The 27925-nt window shown below is 39.4% G+C and overlaps 1 protein-coding gene across 4 annotated transcripts in view; it reads left to right on the top strand.

Annotated features, from left to right (window-relative positions):
- The first annotated feature begins 558 nt into the window (after positions 1-558).
- The window catches only part of LMBR1 (limb development membrane protein 1), a 65718-nt gene continuing 38351 nt past the window's right edge, over positions 559-27925 (top strand). The window contains exons 1-7 of one of the 4 annotated variants that reach the window (XM_046917136.1): positions 559-827; positions 2951-3924; positions 4651-4908; positions 12387-12459; positions 14267-14306; positions 16573-16712; positions 23100-23203. In XM_046917136.1, the coding sequence (XP_046773092.1) occupies positions 23150-23203 (54 nt within the window). In that variant the 5' untranslated portion in view covers positions 559-827; positions 2951-3924; positions 4651-4908; ... (2 more) ...; positions 16573-16712; positions 23100-23149. The remainder of the gene's footprint in view (positions 828-2950; positions 3925-4650; positions 4909-12386; positions 12460-14266; positions 14307-16572; positions 16713-23099; positions 23204-27925) is intronic. The other 3 variants (XM_046917134.1, XM_046917138.1, NM_204172.2) reach the window with 3 other exon arrangements.

Genomic DNA, 27925 nt, shown 5'->3' with positions numbered 1-27925 from the left:
GATGGGGCATCCACAGCCTCCTTGGGCAACCTGTTCCAGTGTGTCACCACCCTCTCTGTGAAAAACTTCCTCCTCATATCTAACCTAAACCTCCCCTGTCTCAGTTTAAGACCATTCCCCCTTTTCTAACGATCAGATTTAATAAAACACTTCATGTGCTTCTAAGCAAGAAAACGGGCCAGAGGCTAGGAGATAAATGTACGCTGAACGACAGTTTGCACAGCTGCGTGTACAAGAGCGAATTCGAATTCCCTCATGTAGCACGAACTCAGACGCGAACCACAACTCCCCTTCTGAGGGGCACCGAGGGCGGCACCAGGTGAACCCGCCCCGTTCCCGCCCAGCTCCCGCCTTCCTGCCGGGCAGGCCCCCAGGGACAGGGCCCTTCTCCTGCCCATCAACGCGGAGCCCCGCCCCCGCCACCCCGCCCCGCCCTCCCGTTGGCTCCTCCCCTCCCTCGGGCGGTCGGAGGCGCGGCTGCGGTGTGCGCGCGGTCGCTGCGTGGTGACGCAGCAGGAGGAGCTGAGGCGGCGTTGCCCGCCCTTCCTCCTCCTCCTCCTCCTCCTCCTCCTCCTCCGCGTCCTGCTGCACGCTGACAGAGCGGCGGAGCTCGTCGCCGCTGGAGTCTCTCGGTCGCCGGCCGGGCTCGGGGGGAGCAGCGGGCGCTGCCGCCGGCCATGGTGGCCCGCCCGCCGCCGGGGGGACAGCAGCAGGCGCGGCGGCGGCGGCCGCCATTGCGCGCGGGGGCCGCGGGACTATGAAGGATGGAGGCGGACGAGGTGTCGATCCGCGAGCAGAACTTCCACAGCCAAGTGCGGGAGTACACGGTACGCGCCGTCACCCTCGGCCCCTCCCCCTCCCAACCCCTCACGGGGGCTGCTTTCCTCGCAGCCGCGCTGCCCTCCGGCCCGGCCTTGTCGGGGGCAGCGCGGGGGTCGGGCTGCGGCCCGGGTTGCTCCGTGCCCGGCCCTGCGCTCGGCATCCCGCTTCTCTGGGTGCCTTCCTGTGCTTCCAGCAAAGCGGGGCAGTGCGGTGTGTAAGTGTGGATGCATCTATGTGTGCACACAGCTGTATGTGTAGGTGTACTTCTGAGCAGCCCGTGTGTGCTGGGCAGTGCACCTTAGCCTTCAAGTGCAGCCTTGCGTCTATGAGGGTACGTGTGGGTTCCAGTGGTGCTGCTTGTGGTGCTTATACCCTCCTCCGGCTGCAAGAACACAAATCCTTTGCAGTGTATAACCTTCACAGTTGCTCACATCCCTCAGGTCCTTCTCTGGCTGTGCTTCGTGGTCTCTGGGTGAAGGAATACAGCTCATAGAGCAGCACCTGTGCTGTCCCATCTTCCTCAGCACTGCACCTTACATGCAGATGGAGAGAGCTGTTGTGGTTTCCTCCCATATCACCTCGTCATTATTTTCAGGGCTATTTAAAGCCTGTAGGGGTGTTCTGATGGGGCTTATCTCTTGCTGTACGTATGTGGCACCATTTTGGTCTGCCACATACCATCCTAACTCTGCTGGACTAATTACATTCTCTTTGCAGATACTGCTGTGTGAGTATTAAGAGATGTCTTGGATAAAAATATAACCTCGTACCTTAGCTTTGAGTGTTTTTCAGCTATATGAAGAAGCAGTCTTAAATGTCGCTGTCAATTTTGCCATAGGCCTACATAACTCAGTTATTTGATAAGAGACTTGCCTGGTTCCCCAGTGTGATAATTTCTGTATCTTAAAAATCCATGTGTTATCACTAACTTTGTTGTGCTGTGGTATTGCACTTTCAGAATCCTTTTTTCTTAAGAGTGCAGCACAAGTTGGTATGAGGAGAGCTGTTATTTCAGGAGTTTTTTCTGGCTCTTCCTGTTTGTGTGAATAGATGTTAGGTGTGTCAGGAGACCCATGACCAGTGGAGGGGCACTGAGAGACTAGTACTCCTTTGTAAGGAACTATTTCTGTCCTCTGTGTGATGAAAGCAGAAGTGTGTCCACAAATCCTGCAGCTCTTTTGGATGCTAGAATCGTTTCCCCAGTGTCCATTTTACCACTTGTGGGTTTTTTTTTTGTGCTGAATCTCATGCTTTTGTCCCCAAAGTCTTGTTCTGACACCTTCTGTGCTACGTATTGTTTTTGTAACTGGGGAAGATGCACAATGTAACAAATTCATACTTTTCATTGAATTATTTGTTTTTAAAGAAGTAACTAATGCTTGCTGCAACTACTTTTCTAAAGCTTTGCAGCTCTTCTAAGAGCAATTTGTAATTCTTCCTGTCCGTGTAGTCATGTAAGTATTCACATGGGAAAGCAAGAATGCATAACTCAGAGGTGCAGCATTGCTTCTTGTGAAGAGAAAATATTCAGCAAAAACTTCTTTTCCAACTACAGTTTAATCTTTGGTTTGGTGAAAAGCCTTCTACATTATTGTTTAATCACTGAGGACAGAAAGTTATCACTTTTAAAACATACACAAAGTTGTGTTCTTGCCCTTAATTCCTGTCGGAAGGCTGCAGTTGTGTGCACCTTTCTTGTAGCACTTGCACAGCTGCAGAAGTGTATTGCAAATGTGAGTGTTGCGTGGCCTCCTGTTGCTCTTCTTAGCTTACAGATAATGAAATACACAGAGCATGTTGTTTACATGCACCATTATGCTTACAACCCCTGCATTTAGGACTGCTCTAGCTGGTCTTGAAGCTGCATGGTAAAAATCATGTCATCCAACATGTAAATGAATGTTTCTGCTGTGGATACAGGTACAGTCCTTTGCTGGAGGAGGGAATGTGTTCTGCTGTCTGATATGTGTGTGAGGCTTTTGTTCCAGCTGCAGGTGGAGTGGGGTCACTGGGGTGGTAAATAAAAGGATTGAAGTTCTTGCAATATTAGCATGGAGGAAACCTCTGTGTCTGTTGACAGAAACAACTCGAGCTTATGGAATCTGTTAATATCTTCCTGTCTTTGCAGACCTAGTTCTGTGGCATGACCTTTACTGGAGGCCGAAGTGGTGCATTCAGGAGAGAAAGGAAATCAGGGCAAGTTTGACGTAGTTGAAAAGAAAGCTCTTTTCTCTCCTGTTTTGTGAATTGTGTTCATCCTCTTTGAATGGTTTTAGAGTTTCCAGGTTGTGCTTCCCGAAGGAGTCCTAAAGGCATGCAAAGCTTTACTTCAGTGTAATGCTTCATTTCTCTTTCATCTATTTTCAGAACGAACAAGCTTCTAAGTTTCCATAAAGTTTTGCTATGTAACGTAAAACAAAGGCTTGTTGCCCTTCAGCTGGCAGTGTTTAACTTTTTTCTGTAGGTGCCATCTTCTGATAATTTCTCTGTCGAGAGAGAAATGTTTTTGATGTATGTTTGTGGATCAGGCAAGAATAATTAAAGACTTAAAAAAAAAAAAATCTTTCATCCGCTTTTGAGGTGACCTTCCCTGTGGTTTAATGTGTGATTAAATTTAGGTGCATCCATCTCTGAGCCACTTGTTTGGCGTGCTGGTGTGGTTTCTGGTTTTACAAGAGTGTACCTGGCTGCACGAGAATAGCCTGCCTTGTTCTGTTGCTTCATGAGGATGATCCCTTCCTTACAGGAGGTCAGCTCTCTAACCTGGTTTCAGCACGATTCTTGAAATGTGAATCTGCTGCTTGTAGGGCCTGTTGTTTGGAATACTTAGTGGAACAAACAACTGTCAGTCTTGTAGTTAAAATTCTGTAAGGTAAACAGGAAGATTGAGAGCTGATGACCCAGCATCAGAAACATGAGGCATGACAGAACGATGAGTTTGCTCTAAGTCGGGTAAAGCCCTGCCCTCACGGAGCTGGACTCGTGCTCTGTTCTGGTTGCATCATTCTGCAAATCAGCTTTAGTTGGTTACAGAGCATGGACAGCATGCCTTCTCTATTTGATGTGCATGCATGTGCAAGTATTGTAGGATGTAAATGCCAGGTAATGTGTGCTAGTCTGTTGCTGTCTTCGTTGTACACTTAGTTCACCTTTCTTGATCCTTTAACTCACTTCTAGTTTGCTAAGTTCTTGCACATCCATGGAAACTATGTAAGCTTTTGGGGAGTTGGTTTTTCCTTGAGTCCTGTTTCTGCATCTGTTTATACAACGTAATGAAAGCGTCCCGATTGCTGCTAAAACTTTTCACAGCCAAACTCAGAGTAGTTAAGTGTATGTGTGTGTGGGGGGGGTGTTCAGTCTCTTTGCTCCTCTGGCTTTACTTTGAAAAATACTCTTACACTCATTTGTTCCCATTTGAGTCCTCTATTCTGCTGTATTAGTTGGTAAGTTTACTACTTCTTGATAGCATTCTTCTGCTTAAAAAAGTGTACATTTTTCAGCTTATAATACCACACACATGCACTTGGTTATGAGGCTTCCTTGGCAAAATAAATGGTGTGCCTGTGCTTATTTATAGAGCGAGGGGAAGAATGTGGAGAAACATAACTTGGTGACTGTGGAATCATTAGTTAAAAAGCAAAGTAGATTTGGAAATGATTAATTATACTAAATATGACATGGGGGGGGAGGGGAACTGGCAGTCCTGGCAGAATAAGTTTGAACACAAAAATGCTATTTTAATTCCTTCATGCAACTATAAGCAAATATTGAAGCAGCTTTGTTCTCTTCCTTTCTATTTACATTCTTTGTCCTCTTATTGTATTTCAGGGTAGAGAGGTGTTCAGGATTCTTCAGTAGGATCTGGTGTGTGGCTGCTGCTGGTGTTTGTGCTGTATGTGGCTGTTGGAAGAGCGATCCCCCTGGAGTGCTGTGGCCTGCTGGCAGCCTGCTCTTGTTTGTGACCAGTTCTGCTTCCTTCATCTTCTGCTCTGGACAATAGCTGTGGTCCTTGCAGAGCAGTGTTTATGCCAGAAGTGATGATATTCTGGTTGTGGGCCAAGAGGAAAATGCTGACTAGCAGCACTGGTAATTTTTAAAAACAACTTACTAAAAACAACTAATGTTTCTGTTTTTTGTAAAATGTCTTCTGGTTTGTTATACTGCCATATAGGGGACAAATGCCAGCAGTAAGTGCATTACACTAGTTCATGTAGAAGAAGAACCTCGAAGTTTATGCAAGTTTATTTTATTCACTAACGTTTCTTTTCTTCTTCTATCCTTGCTGTGAATATTTATGGAGTACTTTATAACTTGAACTGCTTCTTGCATCTCAAAATAATTCTTGGAGGTGAAAAAAAAAAAGAGAGAAAGGAGTACTTGTGGCAGTGGCATGAGAAACAAGGTAGAAGATTGCACATAATAACATAATTATATATATATATGAAATGCTCGGGGTGTTGTATTATCTTAAAAATACACTTTTACTGGTAAACATCCGTGCTGTTTTGTACTTCATGAAGCAGTGAGTCATCCTCTGGCTGCTGATACTGAAGATCAGTACTGGTGGATCCATCTGGAATCAATAGGTATCTCTAAACACTTGGCTTGGATGAGCAGATAGAAAACAAGCAACTTTTGGAGTGTTCTGCTTTTTTTCTATTTACATAAAAGAAGCAAGGAAGACAGAAGTGTAAAAAGTTATTGCAGTTCAAAGGAATTCCTTTAGAAAGCTAATATATTTGTTTGTTGTAGCAGTTGACCAAAACTGAGGCCAATTTTGTGGAAGGTGCAGAAGTCTCTTTAAGACTTCAGGTTTGCTTAAATTCAGTATAAAAAAATCTGTATGGGAAACATAGACTTGAAAATGTCAAGGTGCAGGTAGGCTTTGAGACAAAGATAAGAAACAATGGAATAACTGACAGCAAATGAGCTCTGTTACTGATAATGACCACAGATAAGTGTACCCAAAGTTGGGTTTTGTTTGGATAGCTGGTTGTGTTACACATGGACGGGATGAGATGGCAGGATGCATCTGAGAGAAAGGTGGGTTATTGTGAATGTCTCAGGCTTTGCTGTGATGTAGGGATACTGTGTATGATGGAACTTGTAGGTCCCAGACCCTCTGAGAGAAGTGCCTCTGGTGAAAGTGCAGCTGTTGGAAGCATGCTCCTAGTGAAGCTGTGGTAAGCAAGGGAGAGGTTGGTTCTGGGTTAAAGAAAACTATTTGAGCTATACACTTAATGCACTGTAAGTTTACTACTTTTATTTGAAGGTTGCAAGTGACTTATTAATTCATATATTTTTAATGTGCTTTCACCTTTCCTGTCTTTTCTTGTTTTCCTATTTGATTTGGTATATATCCTCATTTTGGAGGTTAGTGATGATTCTTGGTGGGAAAACCTTAACTTCTGCAATGGTCTATAGTCTTTCCAGTCCTTCCAAGGCTGTAAATGTGTACTTCTGTAAATGGCTAGGGGCACTGACTTTTTGGAGATGTTAGTAGTGTGCAAGCATTTGCATGATGTTTAATGTGGGAACAGGAGAGACTTTAAACATCATGACTGTAGTTTGCTTTTGTGCATATAACAATTAGCAGCTTTGTATGATGCACCACTGTAAAAGCTAAGCATGTGACTAGGTGGAGGTGACCTGGTACTGCTGCAGCCGCCTTGTTGGTCGTTCACATGACAAGAGGTGCCTCTTATGTTCAGCTTTGATCCATCTCCACCTGTGCTTCCCTACTCTTTATTCCTGCCATTCTTCCCAGGTGTAAACAAAAACACTTGCCAAGTAGAGCAGTAGGAAGGTTTTCAGCTGCTGTGTGGCATATTAATGCATATTCAAATATCATAGCAGCAGTAGGATGGGTGTGTAGTGCTGTGTTTTATATTACAGAAACTAAAACTCAGTAGTATAACACTACTACTTTAGTTAACAGTTGGTCAAGCAAAACAACCACCAGTTCAATTTTCAACTCTTAAGCATGTTCTTAGGTGTGTTTTGCAGGGTGGTGTTGCATGGTGTATGCTGCCTTCTCTCTGTGCTGTTTTTTCTACTTAAGGAAAAGGATATGTTCTGTCATGTAACAGCAAGAAGTGAAGGTACTCTCTGATATGTCCATAGCCTTCTTCTTGCATGTGCTTCACCTAGAAACGCTGATGGATATGTAATAACAGTAGCTTTTCTATCTTTAACACTGACCTAGCTGCTACTTTAATGTTATTTTCATCCTTCCTTTATTTCATAGGTAGCAGAGTACAACGCTGTCTTGTCTGTGTTGCTTCTTCAGATTTACTTTGCCTACTCTAAGCACCGGTGTGCAGTTAAGTGGGAAGAAATGGTCAGTTGTCTGCTTTGATGCTTTTCTAGTGAAAAGGTTACATGTGTGTTAAATAAATGTGCTAAGGACTGTGAGCTCTTGTTAAATGAGAGTTCTGTGGTGGTTCCTTACTGTTAAGCACTGTGTTCTGTGAGATACCCAGCTTTTTCATAGCAGGAGGGCATCACTGATTACAGTGGGGTAATTAACAGAAGAGGATGATGGTTTTCAATCCATGGCATGAACTTTAGCTCCAAAGTTTCAAAGGTCATCAGCATGGACAAATTGATGTCAGCCGATCTTTATTAACCATCAGGGATATGTACAAGGTAACTTGAGCTAGTTCAGACTTTTGTTACTTGTGTTTATTATTAGACTGCAGTGCCAGTCCCTCAGATGTGCATAGCAACAAGCTGAAAAGCATGCAGTTCATCTCCAGCTTCATCCTCACAGGATCTGAGCTGTCTGGTACAGATCCAGAATCTTCTCTGTGGAAGAGTTGGATATAAGACAACAAAATGCAGTGCAGCGCATCTCCAGAAGTTGTTTCTCTTGGTGTATCCTGTGTGTAACCTCAGCAGAAACACAGAGCACTTCCTTTCCTAAATGAACCTGAGGACCTCCAGGAAAGGATGCATTTGTTTGCTTGTTGAGCCAGATGTTTTTTTTTCCTTCCATGCAGAGAAACACAAATGAATTATTTACTCCCGGTTAAAAGGAAGACCCTGAATGTAGCACCGCATCCATGTGTTTTGTTTTCAGTTGCTGGGTGGTGTTTAGGGGAAAAAAAAAACAACAACACATTACAAATTATTTTGCATAACTGTTGGGCTCTGACAATAAAAATTCTTATGTTCTTGTTAGTTTCCTTTGTATTTGGGTGCACCTAGTCAATCAAAGATAGTGTGCTTACCCTATAATGTGAGAACGTGCTATGGTTAGGTTTGACATAGCTTTCTAGGAGCAGCCTAACTACAGCAGCATGATGACTGCTTTGTGCTTCTGTAAAATTGAAATAAATTTAAGGAAGTGAAAAATCATAAAGTCATAAGGTTTTTAATTAATGCCATCAGTGTCAGGAATCCTCATTAATCACAGCTGTGTACATTCTGTCTTCACTTTCCCTTTGCATCTGGAGAAGCTTAATTTGAGCTCCAGCGACAAACTCTTTGCAGAAGATTTTAGGTTATGAGCAATACAACTTGTCCTAGATTCACTGCATTTGCAGCATCCTCACCTTTTGTCAGATCTTCTTGCAGAGATGAATGATGGCATAAAACACTGTTTCTTGATTGAAAACACAGCTTGCAGTATGACTTGGATTTAATAGCACGTTGTGGTGTTAGCTTATATATACTACTGTCATATATAATGTCATATATAATAGTTTTCTGAAGGAAAGCTTTTCTTAAGAATATGGGTTCTTCCTTCACTAGAGATACCAATGTACTTTTGTGCGTGGTGTGCTTTTTAGAATAGTGTTCTATTTCAGTATGACTACCTGGATGCTTTCTTTCTTAAGAAAGAACTTTGATTAGAAATGAAAGTTAACAGTTGGTTTAGGATATTGTAAGCATATTTTTATGTGGAGTTACCCTATTTTAAGCCTTTTTTAAAGGTGGGGGGAAAAAAAAAGTTGCTAAGAATTGTTTTTCAGACCCATGACTCTTGTTAGATTGTTTCCTTTGCATATGCGAAGGGCTATATCCAGAGAATACATCTAAACGTGTTTCTTAAACTGGGTAGATGTGCCTTTGTAGTGGAGCTGTGAAGTGAATAAGGAGCTGGTTGTAGTGTCCGTGACAACAGCTGTCACATTAGGAAAAATCTGCTATTCAGTTTCCTTAGGTCTCAGCATTAAGAGCAATCTTGTTCAGCTTTGACAATGAAGAAAACTCTTGCTCTTAGGGTGCACTCTTTTCTTTAGGAATTCTGGTCAACACACCACATCAGTGGAACACAGCACACTAAGGACCTGGTTACCCTGAAATAGAAGCAGTAGAGATTAAGATGTGATTTCTGAGAGGGATAAAAAGAGGTGGTGATGCACTTGAGCCCTGAAAAAGAAATTTTTATCCCATGCTGAGAGCTGCTCAGCAGATGGGGAGAACAGCAGGGATGAATTCGGTGATTGGAGGATAACTCAATTACTAACATGGTTTTTGGGTGAACAGATTGAAGTATTTTGAGTGCAGAAGGGATGGTGTAGTGCTGCTGGTAGCCATGCCAGGTAGCCATGAGACTACCCGGAGCACTGCATACAAGCTCACTCATTTGTAATTAAGAAACACGGACTGAAAGTAAAACAAGTACAAGCAAGCAGTCTTTTTTTTTGCTGCCATACAAAAATACCTTGAAACAAAGAGCACTGTGAGGAGTAAGAGCCCAGGATTGCAGCATGACAGGACAGTGGAGTCTATTCTTCAGCTCTCATGGACAAACACATTCCTTTTCCTCATCTTGAAGGAGTTCTACTCTAAAAATAGTTAGGATGCTGGCTTTTGCTGCTCCCTTTGGAAAGCTGGTTACAAACAGCTCAGGACCATGGGTTCCACTGACTATAAATGGAGAGTGGAGACACATCTGAGTTTCTTTGACTTCTTTTCAATAGCGCAAAGCTTTAGCTTGTGAACACTCTTACTTGTTAAGTACCTGAAGCTTCTACTGATGAGAATTTACTGCTTTCTTTTCTTTATTCATTAAAAATTCTATGTGTTTTCAATAATAAACACCTCACCAAATATTTACAATGGCAGCATTTTTTTTCTTCATTCTGACAGAAGTAGAAGGGTAATTACACCAAGATATATAGTTACACGTTATTGCTGAGTTGTTAAGTAGCTGTCATCTAAGACCAGAAATACAACATTTGACAGTTCATGTTACTGGACAGCTTTCTCCTGCTGTGCCCTGCAAATAGGTCGGTTATCTCAGGGGTCTCTTGTAAGTTCAGAGCCACATTTTCACTGTAACCTTGCAATTACAGCTAGAGAAAGGGTCATCTATTTTGTTAGAGATTGCAGTCATACTTATGTTCTTTTTTTTTTTAATAGAAGAGTGCTTAACAGTATTGTAGATGGAAACAAAGCTATTTGGGTCTTGTGGATTCTTTTTAAAAATAATTTTACTTGACCCTGTGTATGTCATACCTCATTTTCAAAGGTGGGTGCCTAAAATTAGATGCCTCTGTCTGTAGGCTTGGTCTACTTTTGAAGGAACTGGGGACTTAGAGAAGGACTCTATTCAGCACTGGCACTGCGTTATCTGTTACTGACAGGACAGGCTGTGTTGGAGTGCTCTGAAAACCCAAGGTGCTTCTCAAGGTTTTTGCCCTTTCCAATTCAAAAATATACCAACATATATATATATTGAATATATATATATTCAATCACTTTTCCTTATTGAAGTTGCTGTCTTTGAAGCAGTCTCTGGGAAGCTGGGGCAGTGAACTCTATTTGGATGAAACTGTTGAATTCAAAGACATAGTTATGAAATCTGATTTTTAGCATCAGTATTTCGGATGTCACCAGTGTGTGTTGTCAGTTCAGAATGAGCTCAGTTGCCACTTCAGACCTATGGCATGGTGCTATTGCTGGGGAAAGCATGTAGGGAAGCTACAGGCAGCCAGATGCCATGCTCAGACTCTTGGCTGTGCTTTGATGCTGATCTAGTATGTATGGCTGCAAGAGAGAAATAACACCATTAGTTTACTTTTATTTGTATTTTTCACTAAGTCCTCTCCTGATAGGGAGTTGGAACTTGATATTTTTTAAGGTCCTTTCCAAGCCAAACTGTTCTCTGATTCTATGATTAAAGGCAACAGATCTTTAAATAACCAATTAAAGAAGTAGTTGAAGTGCTTCCCGGTGAAGCAATTTTGCAATTTCAGATCAAAGTGGCGATTAAAACTCAGTTTGGAGCAAAACAGATCAGTGTTCTAATGTTATGATTTGCAGATACAGGCAGAACTGACTGAAAAACCTATGCAGGCAATAGGGTGAACTCTCTTCATTAATAAAATCTGCTAAAACAATTTGGGCTTATTCGGTTAACTGCTGTGTTCTGAGACCTTCTTGGTCACAGCTGGTATTGTGCACAAGCAAAAGGAAATAGAAAAATAGTCTTAATTATTAGGGCTGCTTCAAGTAGTTTCTCAGCCGTTGTGCATAGGTACTGTGTTTGCAAGCTAATAAAAATGAATTACACAGCTGGTATACAGCAGCTTACTGTTATTGTTCAAGTACTAAAGAAGATTAAGGGTCACATCATCACAGTGTGACATGCTTTACTGTCTTCTGACTGACTCATGTTTTTAATAGGCATCAGTAAACTAGATAAGGGAAGCAAGGCTGAGCCACTGAAGTCTCCTTCAAGACACTTGATTCTTTTTGTTACCCCCCCCGAAGACATGGAGGGTTAAAGTTGTCTTGCTTCCACTCAATTACCCATTCAATTCCTTCCCTCTCAAATTCCTGAAGTATTTGTAGCTGTTTTGACCTTGTCTTATTGTACTGAAGTTCTAGTGCCGAATCTTAGAAACTTAGAAAGTCACCCCAGGCTCCAGGTATGTTTGACCTAAATAAGCTGTCTGACTTGTGAGGAGGGGAGCTCTGCCCTTGGCTTTTCTGACTGCAGAGGAGACTGTTTGACTAGCTCACCCAAGGGCAGTTTCACTGGTGTATACTGTTGCCTAGAATTGGTTGGGCTCAAAACGTGATGGAAACAGCAAACAGCTGCTTTTTTCTTTATGTATGTTGATAGCTTATTCTATTTCAGATCTTCAACAGCCCATTGTACAATTACCCCTATGATGATAATGTGTTACTGCTTTTGATATTGACATAACTTAAATGGATTCAAACTTAAAAAAAACAAACAAAAAACCCCCAAAACAAACAAAAAAAGAAAACCCACAACCCTGCAACAAAAGAAAAACCCCAAACACACACAAAACAAACAAACATAAAATACTGCTGCTGGTAGGGCTTTTTTCTTTCCATTTTGAGGCAAAACCTGATGGACTTGTAGTGGGTCTGTTGTATTACTTTCAGTTGTTCTTACTGGTTTAACTTTCTATTAATAGCATATAAACCATAAAACCAGTGCTGATTTTGTGCTAATGGTATCAGTGCTGCTATTGATCTGCATTGAAATTTAAATTACTGATACTGTATTTTCTGTTTACTCTTTATTATAGCCCAGACATTTTTCACAACCTAAAAAATGCAACTTTTTTTTATTCCAGATCTGTTTTCTCCTATTTGCTGTTCTCTACATAGTGTCCTACTTCATAATCACAAGATACAAAAGAAAAGCAGGTAAGCATGAAGTTGTTAATACATTCAAAGTTTGTTTTATTTTTTGAGTGAATAGGTGATCCTTTTCCTCTCTGCTACCACAAGAAAAGCAGAAGAACCTGCCTGGATCTCTGACCAAATGTGTTTCTCTGGCTGCTGTACCATGTCATCCTGAGCTGGTCTGTTGGTATATGTTGCTGTCTTACCCTTTGTCTGCTCCCTTTGTCCCCAGGCCATGAGTTCTCCATCCCTTCTGTTGTTCCAGCTTTGGCACTACTTGTAGCCTTCAGTGTGTGTTCTGATAACGTGAAGGGAGGAAACGCACTGAAGTGTCTATGAAGATCAGTGAGTGCCACAGCTGGTCCTTCATGACTGAGTGAGAATATGTGGTTGGAGGGAGGAGGTGTGGATGGCCACAACCGATTTCGTTGTGGCACTGTGGCAGCCTGGATTTTGAATTTTTTAAGACAGAGGAAAGAGGAGAATTTCAAGTGGGAAATTCTGCCTCTATTGCCTTTAGATCTTGTTTTCCTTTCATGTAGTCTTTGCTAGAATCAGTGTCTTCTAGTGTCAAAATCAAGTTCAGAGCTCTAGCTGGTAAATGTAAAGGTTGCCAGTACTACTGAAGGGAAGTAGTAGATTTAGTCTAATGATTTTCCTTTGTTCAGATGTAGTTGTTTTGGTGTTCTTGCTTAACCTGTTCTTTATGACCTCCTCATTGAATTCTTATTCCTTGAGATAATTTTTTTTCCTTACTTTAGAAACATTGTATGTCTGAAACTAATCTGTAATCTGTGGGGACCCCTGTCATTTTCTTTTATCTCTTCTAAAGGCAAATGCCATAAAAATATGTATACAGCAGCAGAATGTTTGACTCTTGATGGCTTATTTGGGACTTGATGCACAGCCAGTCATGTCGGGAAAAGCATTTGTGTACCTCAAGATGTTGATGCTTCAAATTTGGCTAGAAACTGACTGTTGGTCTTTAATGACCTGTTAGAATCAAGTTTCTTTCATAGATGGACTTATGTATAAAATAAAAAGTAAAATATTAAATAAATTTCATTTTTTTTAAATGATATATGCTCTTTAAAAACAGTAAAGGTTAAACAAGTGAATAAAATGTAATACCTTGCTATCTTGGTATGTACTGGGGAGAAGGAATTGATGTGACAAACTGTTGGCTGTAAGGACACCTTCTCCCTTTTTGGCAGTTGATCTCATCAGCTAGTGAGAAGAAATGCTCTGCAGCTGTCATTACTTTTTTGAAAGCTTTGTGTTCACATAGACAAATTTCATTTGCTTGCTGAAATCTTACTGATAAGTTTGTAGAGTTTGCACTTCTGGAGTTTTCTGGAGAAGTTGTTTGTTGTTTCTACAACTTCTCTAGCTGAGGTAATTCATAAGAGACCTGCACTTGGTCTCTGAAAATGCCATAAGATTCCCATCAAAACAGCATCAGATTCCACTCAAAGAAATGGAAACAAAACTTCTGTTCTTATGAAATTATTCTGTAAAAGTACGCTGTGTTGTTGACTACACATTTGTTATGAGTGTCCATGTCTCTTAAACTTGAAACACCTGGTTTGTTTATTCTTAAGTTGAAAAATAATTTTTGAGTAACTTCATGGAAAACCTCAGACTTTAAAGAAAAAAGCTCATTCTAAGATGGTATCAAATGTATAAATAACACCAAGAGGTACAGAAAAGGATATGAAGAATAGATAAAGGGTGTAAGTGATTGACTTCTTTTATTTAAAAAAATTGGAATGTACAACAACAGGTTTTCCTTTACTGGCTCCAATTTATTTCTTTATTTTTTTTTCAGATGAGCAAGAGGATGAAGATGCCATAGTTAACAGAATATCGTATGTATAGCTCTATTTTTAAGACCATTTTTTTTCCTGAATATGATAGGAGTTGTGTATGCTTCCAAATTAAGTAAAAGTCTGTCTTAAATGTGATGACAAATAGATGGTGCTTTCCTAGGGCAGAGGAAAGGTATTTGATTAGGTGGCAACTTGCATTGTGAAAGGCATGATGACAGAAGGCAGTTTGGTGTAGGGCTTCTTTCACCTGTGCCCTTCCTGATAAGCACTGTGTTGGTCAAAAGGTTGCATGGGGACCTGATGCTAGAGGTACAGTGCAGTGCAAGATTTGCATCTAAGTTAAGGTGTCTAAAATGTAGATGTTTATATATAAAGTATGTCCTACTGTGCTACTCAATGGCAATCTTGTCAAGGGGAGCAGTGGATTCTGGGGAGTGACTTAACTCACCATGAAGTACACATCTGCATTTGATCATCTGAAGAGTACTTATAAAGGAATAATGAATGGAAGTGAAACACTTGCCAGACCTGCTGGTCTGCCAGAGATTGTCCTCTTCCTGTTCTTTTTAATAAAGCTAGATATTAATCTCTCCTATTTAAATATGTCTGAAGATTTAAAGAACATCTGTGAGCTGTTGCTGCCCTCTCAGTTCTGTAATTTGCTAAACTGTGTGGGTTTGCAACTGACTTATTATAATGTTCTTAGCTCTTCCATGGTGGTACTGTCATCCTGTTGGAAGGAGAGCTTCATTGCATGTTTTATTGATTTGTCTTGTACTCTGGGAAAGTGCCGAGTACATTGCAAGCTGTTCACTTTTGGTTGTGCATTTGTGGCAAGCTTGAAAGGCGCACAAAGATGGAACAAATCTTAGACATGCTTTGCCCACTGATGTCTGATGTTTTTCTATGAATTTAAAATGCTCATTTGCCACAAAGCCTTCAGATCAAGAGAGGTAAAAACACTACTTTCCTAGTGTAGGAGGCTCTCAGCTCTAATTCAGAGAAAAGGTTCTCTTCTCTGCTTTAAAACTGCAGTGAATTAAAACTCTTCCAGATGGAATGATTTTTGTGGCAGCAGTGATCTTAGCCTGACTGAATTTTTCAGCATCCAAAGTGCAGTTTGCCTGGTAGCTGTTATTTCCCTGCATCTTCTTTCCTAGTTTAGCTCAGAAATGTAACAAATATCAATTGTAAATACTCTGTACTTCATAAGACTGCAGTGTAAGTCAGGACAAGATTAGTGCTTCAGAATAATATGTTTTCACTGAAAGTGGTGGGCATATTATTTTTCAGAATGCAGTGACTATCAAACATGCAGATAGGTATTTCATTGCATAGCACAGTTTTCAGGACTTAAGAGGTGAGTGGGGGAGAAAACAGTCAAACTGCTGTAGCATCTTAGAAGACAGTGTGTTAAGTTTTGCAGTTCTGGCTTAGAGTAATTCAGTATCCTAAATGAAAAGAAAAAAAACACCAACCAAAGCATACAGTGGTACCTTCTTCTGAAATGAAATTAGCCACACTGACTTTCTTGTGTAAATTAAGTGCTGTGGAATGAACAATAGATTTGCAGAGACTATTATGGAAAAGTAAGACTTCTGTAAGTAGCTTATTGACTTTCCTGTTACAAACTCAGATAATTCCCAATTTCTTTGTTATGCAGCTTTGTTCTGTCAGGATTTTGTTCTGTAGGAATGTTTTTGCCTTTTTTTCTGAAGAGCACAGTTCTTTCCAATGCCACAAGATGGCATTTCATTTGAATTGTATTTGTGATCTAAAAGGAATAAGGTTGAATACTTCACATAATCCTAATGATGCCTCTGTATTGACTTTGCAGTTAGCGAAAAGCCCCAAGCTGTGAGATGATATTCAAATATGTAATTTATGAAAGAAAAGCAGCAATTATTTGTTTGATGTTAATATATTTGTGTAACTGTACCCATTTTTATAGTAGACACTAAAAAGCTACTCTGCTTTTAAAAAAGTATAGTAAGAATTTAGGGGGAAATTAAAAGTAAAAAGAGTTATCAAATGAAATTCCATGAATTTCAGCAATTTATCTTGTAATTTTGAATGCATACAATTCCAAAGAGGATTACTGTAGTCAGTTATTATTAGTTACTAGTAAGTATTTCAGTGTATTCTGTAAACTACTTGGTATTAGAATTTGCTTGTTTGATGTGAAATACTGTGGAAATCACAGGATTGCCTTCAGACGCCAATTAATAGGTAGCTAACTACTTTGTTTAACCCTGTTCAGAGCATGTTGTTGTTGGTAACAGTGGTACATTTCTTTAAATTTCAGGCTGTTCTTGAGCACCTTCACTCTAGCAGTTTCAGCTGGTGCAGTCCTGCTTCTGCCTTTCTCAATAATCAGCAATGAGATCCTGCTTTCTTTTCCACAAAACTACTATATTCAGTGGTTAAATGGCTCACTAATTCATGGTTAGTACTCAGCATAATGTAATTAAAATGGATATCTTCATTATTTTTAATCTAATAACACTATTTTCCTTTGAGATGTTAGATGAATTGTTGATATTTTGTTGGTTAGTTGGGTATGGTGCTGGATTGTGCGTCATAAAAACCTGTTTTCACTGTTCTGTTGTTTAATCCCTTCAAGCCTGAGTAGTTCTTTAATAAACCAAAATGACTTCTTTGAATACTGTTGTAAATAAGACCTACCATAGCCTAAGTAACTTGAAAACATATTGTTCATACTTCCTTGTGTGTAAATGCAAATTTCATAAGCCTGTTTGCTTATGATGATAACTTTGTATTCAAAGGACATACTTCATCTGAAGAAACATGCTAGCTGTGAGCAGTTATGATTAGTTAAATTCAACTCTTCATTGTTTGTAAGCGAGGAAAATGAGAATGTAAATGTATCAAGCATAATAAAGAGGCACCATAAAAATGCAACTTGTTTTCATTGGAACAGTTCAAGAAGAGTGTAACTTCTGGAAACATGCTTGCAGGGATGATGCCCTGAGCTCCCTATTCTTTCCAATGCTGATTAATATGCTTGAGTATAACAAAATGTATGTAATGAATACTAATATTTGAAAAGTTTTTGCATATCTCTATTTGTCTGAGGGAAATAGTTGGTGGGAACATGAATGTTCTTCAATGGAATTGGTAGGAGGAAGGAGATAATGCGTTGTTACAGAGAGTGGAGGTACTTAATCTGAAATGAATGAACTTAAGATAGTATTTGGGCTCTGCATGAAATCTCTTTTTTTTTTTGTCTGTTTGGTAATACTTCAGTAAGACATCTGATAATATGTAAAGCAAATTCCTGAATTTCCCCATCCCCAACTTGGAAGGTTTCATTAATGAGATGTAAATTTACAACAGATTTAATGTGTGGGTTGGTAAAGCCAGGAGATAAAGCATATTGTCTCTTACCTTTCCGAAATTAGTTGAGTATTTTTTTGTGTGATCTAGATAGTAAAACAAGAAAATAAGAGAAGTGATAGGATAAAGACATACATTAAGGGAATAGACTTTGTACTGTTCAGGAAGTGGGACGTCATTGCATAGTGCCCCAAAGAGGAAGCAGCCCAGGAGAGATGCTTATTTCCAGGGATAACCTCCTTAAAGAGCTGTAAGAGTGCACCTGAGTGTGCATGACAGCAAGTAGGTGTGGTGTGACAGGGGCTGATTTGGCCTAATGGAAACTCCTGAGGTCAAATCTGAAGAGGAGTTTCATAGGTGGTAGAAGTGGGGATGAGCTGCCTAGGAGGAGTATAGAAATAGCACCTGGGTTAATATTCTGGGGTGAAATTAGGGAAGCCTGATTTCCTAACTGGGACATAGGGACACACATACAGCAAGATCAAGGAAAGCATCATCCTGCTGTTAACTTGAGGTAGTTCTTGCCTCGGTCTTTGCTGGCAACGTCTGCTTTAGGATTTCACAGGTCTCTGTGCCAAACTGGCACAGAGGGGGAGGTAGAGACCTTGGGTGTTGTGGGAGAGGACTGTGTTAGATAATAATCGGGAACAAACAGATCAGTGCCCTGCATCCCTGGGTACAGAGAGATTCTGGAAATGAGAAAGCTCAGGGAGCTGACTGCAATATTCACTGACCTACATGGGGATGTAGAGAAAAGAGCTAGGCTCTTCTCTGCCACATGTGGTGTGAGACAAGAAGCAACGTGTGAGAGACATAAGGGAAATATGCTTCACAATGGATGGTTAAAGGCTATCCAGAGAGACTAAATCCTTGGAAATTTTCCAAAATCTAACTGGCTAAAGCTTTGAGTAGCCTGACTGCACTTGCACATTATCTATTTTAAATGAGAGATCAGGCTCCATGACTTCAAAATTTTTGTAGTCAAATTGTCTTATGTTCTATGCTGTCACACATGTAATAGGGCACTGCTAATTTAGCACGCCTCCTACATGGCAGTGGGGAATTTAGCTGTTCAGGCAGTTATATTCTTCTCTCCCAAACATGGGAGAGAGGCAGTTTCATAGAAGATAATCCTTCACACTGTGTCTGAGTTTACTTTGGGGAGAATACAGTATTGCAGAGGGTAAAAGTTCTGTAGTGAGCAATTCTGCAATACTCTTTATATGTTAGATTTTTTTACAACACTTCAGAAAATGCAGCTTACTTGGAAATCTGCTGGAAAGATGTAGTTTTCACATAAAAAGGCCTCTGAATTATCCTGTGAACGTCATCATCTTTTGATTTAATATGATAGTCTTTATGCCTGCGTGGTATTGTGTATATTTCCTAAGTCCAATAGCAATGATCGACATGGGAGGCATTCAGCATCTTTGTGTTTCCAAGTTTGATCAAAGCTGATGCTAGTGGTAGAGGTGACTGAACTGAAACAGGATTTACCTCAGTTAGTGTGAAGCCGTCAGAGATTTTAACAGGTTTTAGGTGTGTGACCAGGTAGGTATATCGGTATTTTCTCAGAACTTGACAAAGTCGGTGTTTATTTCAAAGCATTCCCTTTGGAAGGGGCTCCCTCTTGTGGCATTCACTGGGTTTGCAAGGTAGTGTTGCTTTGCTTTGCAAAACCCTGTTCCCATATAATGAACGGCCTACCTTCTTGAAGTGATTTATGACTAATATGTGCTGAGAGCTGATAGAGAAAATGTGTCTATCTCCATAACTGTCTAGCATTGCCTTTATGTATGTTTTTTTTACTGTTCTGCAAATGTTATTGAATGGGAAAATTGGTGCTTGTGTTAATTGATCAATTGCAGGTATAGTCTGAGATACTTAATTGTAGTCTTAACGTGTGTTGTTTTTACTGTTGGCTGTTGCTATAGTTTTGTCATATAGAATAATGCCATATAGGATAAAGTATATGCTTTCAATTTTTGGAACTAGGAAGAGGGCCCTTAGATTGGCCCAGATAAAATAATACTAACTAATGTGTGTTGAGCTAAACCCAGGCAGGGTTGAGGTTCTAACAGCTAAGTGTTCACTTGTGCTGTTGTTAGGTACAACCACCAGGTGGAGGTAAAATGCAAAGAAACTGCCATGAATCAGAAAAGAATTGCTGAGGCTGTTCTATGGTTTCCAAATACCCAAGTTTTTAACTTTTGTTTTATTAACTTATTTCTTTGGGGATTTTCTTAAGTCACTGCAAAAATGTTTAAGAAAAAAAAAAAGAGACCTTCCCCCAGAACAAACCACAAGAACTGCTTAAAGCTTTATATGTGTTAAGATCTGCAAACGTCTTAAGGCAGTTTCAAGGTACGATCTGTATAATAGTAACTATTTATTTTCTGGGTGTATTTTAATTTGATTTCTTATCCTAATTTGATAAATTAGAAATGTAGTAGGGGTAGAAGGCCCTCTGTGTTCAGTCAGTGAAATGGGTGGGAAGAAAGAAAAACGGGAACCTGTTGAAATGTATACATATATATTTATACACACGTGTATGTATGTCATCAGCACTACAGCACTGTCCTTACCTTTTGTAATGTTATATTTCTGTTGTAGCTCTACAGTTTAATATTGTGTGTCAGCTACTAATGTAAATTTTAGATTTCAACTTCTTACTCATCACTTGAGATGTGTACCATCATCCCATCTCTTAAAATGCTCTATATGTATTATATACAACTTTTAGCACTGTTTTGATTGGTAGATACATGTAACACAGCTGCTGAAATTTTGACAACTGTGTATACATGTTTTAGTTCAGTTTGTTAGTGTCAGATAATTGAATATACTCTTTTTCCATTAGAGAAAATATCTAAAAATATCCTTCCTCCCCGTCCCCCCCCTCCCTCCCAGAAAAAAAAAAGCAACCCAAAGTTGAATAGTATTTCAGCTCAAACTTCTGTGCGTTTTCTGGAGGAGTGGGTGTGTATATATGTATGTACACATACATATATATAAATACATACACATGTAAACAGAACTCTTGTTACTCCATTTCTGATAAGGACTGCTGATTACATTCTTCCTGATGTTGTTGTGTGTTAATGTTCCTTGCATGGTAACAGGAGCGTCCTGACAGCAAATTCTAAAGAGAAAAATCCCCCCTCTTTATTAGCTAAGTTTAGCCACCTTTAAGCAGTCTGTTTTCTTTAGCATTTCAGTGTTATATTTCATGCATCTTTTGATTTTTTCTTGTCTTATTTTGTATCACTTACTTGGCTAAGCTTGCGTCCTGGCACTATCAACTGATGAAGTAGATTCCCCTGTCATTTTTCTTCCTCCTTTAGATTTTAATATTTTACAGGGAAAAAAGATAAGTCTGGTGGAAGTCTTTTCTTCTACTATTACTTTTCATTTTTTTCTTTTTAAGGAGTGAGTAGGTAAAGATAACTCCTAGCCATTTCACATTTTGAACTAAATACAGGAATTTTATTCCACAGTGACTTCTCATACCATGCAGCACATGCCTCTTCCTATTTTTTTTCTAAACTGGACAATTTTTAGAAAGGAAACAAGCCTGTATGTGAGAAGGAAGGTGGTATTTTGATTTTTCTTTAATTTTTTTTCACGATGGAGGATGTTCTTTTTTGCATTTCAGGTGATACAGTAGTCATGTAGAATTGTAGATATCTGTGTGCTTTTCTCAACTACAGAATAGAAGCTGTATTTTCAGGATGCAGTACTTGTAACGCTAGCTAAACCTTATAGCTACACCAGTATGAAAGTGCAAGTTAAGCTATAATACTTCTTAAGAAGAAACACAGCATCATGTAAACATCTGATAGGATGATGTTAATGAGTACATATTTGTTTCAGAAGGTGTCCACATCAGAAAATCTTAATAAAGCAGATAGCCTTAATGAAGACCAGTTATCACTTCAGATTGCTTCCTAAATCTTTTCCCTTCCTGCAGATGTCACATGTGTTTTACAGATGTCCTAGTAGTAGTCAGTTGCTGTCTTTTCTTCTAAGTCAGAGTGGTTGAGGTTGGAAAGGACCTCTGGAAATCGTCTTGTCTATGCCCCTGCTCAATGTAGTCTGTTAGAAAAGGCTGCTCAAGGTAGTGTCCTGTTGAGTTTTGAAGACATCTAAGAGTGGAGATTACAGAATGCCTCCAGGCAACCTGTTGCAGTGTTTGACCACAATGACAGTGAAAAAGGTTTTTTTTTCCTTCTTGTTTTTAGTTTGTGCTTGTTGCCTTGTCTCCTTTCACTGAATACCACTACGAGAAGTCCAACTCTGCCTTCCTTACCATCTCTCCCATCAGATATTTATATACATTGATAAAATCAGCTCTTTTTTTCTTGAAGATTAATTATTTTTGTGGTCCTTTGGGCTTGTTAGAATATATTCCCATTTGTATGGAGGAGCCCACAGCTGGATGCAGCACTCCAGATGTACATCACCAGTGCTGAGTAGAGGAAGGTTACCTCCTTTAAAGTGCTGACAACACTTCTCCTAATGCAACAAAAGATGCTCTTAGATGTCTTTGTTGCAAGAGCTCCTGTTCAACTTGGTACCTAACAGGACCTCAGAGGCCTTTTCTGCAAAGCTGTTTTCTCACCAGTTGGTCCTGAGTGTGCTCTATGCCATTTGTCTATCCTGTTGAGGTTCATCTGAACAGCAGAATACTACTCCTCCCATCACTGGCAAACTTGCTGAAGATTCTCTCCTTCCTATCATCCAGGTCATTAATAAAGATGTTAACCTCAGTGCTCCAGGAGTGCACCAATGGTGCCTGGCTTCTAGCTTGACTTTTTACTGCTGCTCACAACCTTTAGATCCTAAAAGCTCAGCCAGTTTTCAGTCTGCCTCATTGTCCAGTCTGTTCTGTATTTCATGAGCTACTCCACGGGAATGTTCTGGGAGATGATGTTGAAAGCATTACTAATGTTCAGATAGTTTAATACTCTCCTCTTACAACTGAACTAATTATATCGTTGTGGGAGCTGCTGTTGCTGTCAGTTTGGAGGTAGTGATAGTATTTTACAAAATGTCCACAGTTTGTCTGAGTTTCTCTGAAGGAAAAATGTGTGAGATAATGAATACGTAGAACTGAATTTTTTGAGATTTGCTTGTGATGAAGTACTTTTGTCGTGAAAGTTATTTTTTGAATATACCAAAAAAGTGGGATATAGTGGAAGTAGTCAACCTGATTTTGCAGCCTGTTTCCCAAGATTTCACCCAGTTTCTCTCTTGAATTTGGTACCCAGTTCTTATTCAAAGCTTATGATGCAGAATGATACTAGTATTTTCTTTTTTAAGCAGTGACCCATAGATAGCTATGTATCCATTACATTGTGGCTTCTGTTAGTACTTATGTTTGCTTCATTGTTGTATGTAACAAAGGAAAATGTAACATGATTAACTTCTAATATAGAGAAACTTGTAATGTAAACTTTTTCTTGTTCGTTTCAGGTTTATGGAATCTTGCTTCTCTTTTTTCCAATTTATGTTTGTTTGTGTTGATGCCCTTTGCCTTTTTCTTCTTGGAGTCGGAAGGATTTGCTGGCTTAAAAAAGGTAGGAAAATGCTGTTAAATGCATACAGAGTAATTGCAGTACATGTTCCATTGTCAGCCTTCATTTCTAGTGGAACAAGTTACAGATTTGGGAGGACTTCTGTGCGGGGTTGTGTATGCTTATGTGAATGTGTATATACAGATGTGCCAACTTGAACAAGCAGATGAAGTGAGTACACAATACGTGTTTGTAAGTAATCTTTAGAAAAAGTCCCATGTACACTGACATCAAGAAAAAACAAGAAAATGGTTTAACTTGTGGTTTGTTTTTTAATAATGTTTTATCGGAGGTTTTTTTTTTGAGGAAGGTAATTTAGTGGGATGTTTTTTAAACAAACAAGTTCAATCAATGCACTAGAAATAAAGCAGTGGGAAGAAGTACAGGCTTCTTAATGGGATGGCTGATTAAATAACATGAGCTGGAGAAAACTGCAAAGTGTGATGTGTGAGTTCTAAAAGCCAAAATGTTACATAAAAAGAGTTTTATTTAGAACAGTTCGGTTGAAAGGGAACTTCAGAAATCATCTAGTCCACCTGCCTGATCACTGCATGGCTAAGCAGAAGTTTAAGCATTTTACTGAAGGCATTATCCAAGTGCTTCTTGAGCACTGATATGCATGGGGCATGCTGTGACCAGTATTAACAGTGTGTTAAGAAAGCTGTCTTAAATGAGTATAAAATAATGAACAATTTTCAAGTTTATTGAATGTGGTCAAGTTGAGAGGACTCGCTTTTGATGAAGCATGGAACTTGGGAAAGCAATTTCTGAATAATGTGATGATAATAATACATGAATAATAAATAAGTGAACTAAAGAAATGTAATGAAAATTACTGTAATGGGAGGTGCAGCAAAATGAATTGCAAATGGTGAACATCAAATAACCGAAACTAGAATGACTGTCTGGGGACCAGTTGAAGCACATGCTTTTATTAGTTTTCATCATTCAAAAGATAACACTTCTGTTATTAATGATGCTACGCTTGAGGGGATTCCACACCCTTTGGTTGACAATTAATAGACAGTGCAGGATCTTGGAAAGTGGCCTGAAATTAGGAAAATGAAAAGATTAAGGATGAGTGCAGAAGACTACTGAGTTATCGGTGGTTTGCATGTAACATCAGCAAGGTGATGATTGTGGTGGGGAGGAAAACAGAATTCTTGGTTGCGTTGACAAGGCCATGTGCACAGAGGTGAAGTGCCTGTTTTTGTTCTTTGTGGAACTGGGGAAGTTTCCAGACAAGTGCAGCATTCAGTTTGGGATTGTTGAGTTCATACAGACACTTGAGGGAACATGGAAAAGCAAAGAAAGTACTCTTGGAAAGCATAGCATGGAGGAAACTTCAGAGGAAATAACATGAAGAATTATGGATTTTATTCTACAGTTGAAGCTTCTGGTAGGTTACATAGACTAAGCAGGGTAGCTCTGTCAGAATGGACCTGTGGGACCCTATTTGATGTGTAAATACCTGTTTGGTGTCCTGTTTTATTGATTGAACTGTAGATGCATGCAAATTACTTCAGTGTAAGCTTGGATCACCATGCTTATGAGTTCAGCTTCAAAGGAGTCTGGCAGTGGATTAACTGTTGTCTGTATTACTGTATTTAGTTCTACTTATCCAACTTTGACTGGAGAACATTCTGCTTTCCACTCCTTCCTTTGCTTCAGATGTCCATAGGCCTAACAACCCTTTCAGCAGCTCAGTTTGTCCTTTCAGTTTTCAAGTGGAGGATGTTCCATTTTGCTTTTGTGTCTGTGTCTAGCTACAGTTAACCTATAGAAGTAGATTGGCTAGTCTTAGTCAGGTGTGTTCTTGGTTGGAGTGCTGATAAGAATTAGTATTTTTCCTTCAGGCACTATATATACAATGTGTTCCCTTCACTTGTAGATTTCTGTTGACTGCAACAGTTGCACTGTGTATCCTAGCTGTGTTTTCCTTGGAATTTACATTAAACATTAAAAGTTATGTTGTAGCTGTTAAACATAGGAATGGGGTTTGGTGGTAGGTAGTAGCGAGATAAATAGGGTTGCTTTTACATGTTTACACTTGGAGGCATTTACAACTCGAGATAAAAACCATAATCTGTCTGTGGATGTCAATAAAAGACTTCCCTTATATTTTAACACAATGGTTAACTCTTTCTCTTCAGAGAAAGACTTTGAAACCATGATTACCTTGTAAAATTCTGGTACTTAAAATCAGTTTGTTAATACTTGTGTAAGTAAGTCTTGTCATTCATTGCCTTATATTAATGAGCCAGAGAGAATTAAAAAGAAAAGATTCAAATGCTATTACAGTTAATTGACAAAATCAGATCTCAGTGATCTTCATTTAAAGGAGCGTTTCACGCATGTAGCAAAGCTTGCATTTAAGAGAAGAGTGACCTACTGTAAATGTGAGGATGTTGAATAAAGAGGTTTGGCTCAGTATATATTATCTTTATTCTTTCAGTTGGGAGTTGGGTATGTGGTATGGGGAAAGCAGTTGGTTTTAGATACCTGCTCAGATCTAATTTGGATGAAAGGACTGTTTCACTGGAGGCTTTTATGGATGTCACCTTAAATGGGTCATAGAATTGCCTTTGTTATGATGAATCTTTGTTACGATGAATAAGTAGATCCTTTGGGATTTAGGTGTATGGTCAAGACATCAATTTGAAGATGTTCTTATAAGAATTACATGTTGGATTTTAATAGAAGTTATGAAAAATGAATAAGAGGTTCAGTTCTGAAATGGACTAATTTTGCTATTGGATTTCTTTGTTCAGCTTATATTGTGAAGTAATGTTTGTTCTTATTACATATGGGCCCGAATCCCTGTTTTGTTTGTGTGCCTATCATGGATTATGCTAAAAGTTGATTTTTCTCTATTTCTTGTCATACGTTGCAAGCTATATTTCAGATAGCACAGAGATTGGTATTCCAAGGTCTGTATACTTTTATTTCCATGCTCTTTTATGGAAGTATTACCCCCTTAACTGTTTTAAGTTTCATGAATCTGAATGGGTTTGATTAACCATCTTCCAATTTACTATGTCTTTTTTCTTGGTCGCTAGTATACTTTCTAAATGGCACATGGCCCCTCTTATAGACTCATTGACTTCCCTAGGGCAACAGTTTAAAACAACCAACCACTTGCATATTATGCAGAGGAGAGAAATACGGAAATTAGACACTCACCATGGGCGGATGCGGCGCTGTACTGAAAAATCAAACTGATTCTCTGCTTAGCTTTTAATTAAAACCACTATTTTAATTCAAAAAGGGCATTTGGGGCCTAAGGGAGGGCTGACAGTGCACTTTTAAAGAGTTTAAGTGCTCTTTCTTGCTATAGTTTATTTCCATCTAATAGCAGATGCCGTTATTATCTGGAATAATGTGTGTGTATATTTATACATCCACAGAGATGTGCAAAACTTTACACACTGAATTTGTACACACATTTATACATAAACAGGTGTGAATTAGGCTTCTCAAGACGGTTGAAGTAGTCAGAGTTCATAGTGTCATTGCAACGTTATGCCTCAGCCAGTGCTATTAACAGACACTGGAATAGCCTGAAGTACCTTCAATATCGTGTGTTGGAGTTGAAAACTTTTGCATGCCTTCATAAATTTTTTTGTCTCTGTGGAGTCTTTACATGAAGTTGTATTTTGTGTTTAGATCCTCTGACAGTTCTTTGTCCTTTGTGTATTACAACTATGAAACAAAAAAGGTGTCAGCTGTGTTCATTCGTGTCAGAATTAACCTTTAGTGCTCTAAAAGAGGAAACTGTTATTTGTAGTTGAGCATTTATAGTTTGCAGTGCTGATGTTTCCATGTGTGATAAGGCTGCACAGAGTTACACGAATGCTGCTGTGTGAGGAAGGCAAGCATTTTTGAAGAGATAATTGCTGTACCTTCCTTGACCTTAAAATGTGCTTTCTCTTGATGTAACTTCAACTGAAATTTGTATTTGTTTGAAGATGACAAAGATAAAGATGTTTAGGAGTAATTTCCTTGTAAGAAAATACAGAAGTGCGATTTACCACCGTGAGAAACTGGTATAACTGGGTATTGCATAATCAGGAGTGTAGAGTTTTAAAAAGGCTTTATGAAGTATTTTACCTTAATACTGATCTTTGAACTCGAAGTCACGGCATAAAGTTTAACATGAGCGACAGCAACATCCTGACCAATTATCCAAATTATCCAGACATCCCAAAATGTTCAGAACACAACACACAGAGTCTGTGGATTAAGAGGTTAACTCCTGGAACATCAAAGTAGTGCATGATAATAAAAACAAATAGTACAAAAATTTGAGGTAACTTCCTTGCTTAATTAATTAGGTAGACCAGGTGGAAGCGAAGAGGCCAGAGCTGGTGCTCAGAATGTCTATAAAGCTGAGCAACATGACAGCACAATGGAGGAGGAACAAAGATTTTTTTAATATACTTCTATCCTGTGTCACAGTTTGAAATTGTCCTGGTTTATGTCCCTTTTGGCAAACTTACATAAAAGTGACCCTGTACTGTATTTTATGACCAGATGACTTTTTTCCCAGTGGCTAATTTGTATCAGACCCTCATCTTAAAGACACACAGAAATGAGTAGGAAGTCCAAACAGGTTTGTCTCAATGAGCTTTCATTGCATGCTTTCATTATTTTTGCTCGTTTTTTGCCACTGATCATCCATAAATTGTTGGAAATGAGTGATTAAGGAAGTGCTGCTTAGTGTTA

Source organism: Gallus gallus, chromosome 2 (genome assembly GCF_016699485.2).
Source record: "Gallus gallus isolate bGalGal1 chromosome 2, bGalGal1.mat.broiler.GRCg7b, whole genome shotgun sequence".
In the NCBI taxonomy this organism is placed as follows: Eukaryota; Metazoa; Chordata; class Aves; order Galliformes; family Phasianidae; genus Gallus; species Gallus gallus.
The sequence above is the reverse complement of the archived record's forward strand: the minus strand, read 5'-3'. Positions and strand labels throughout refer to the sequence as shown.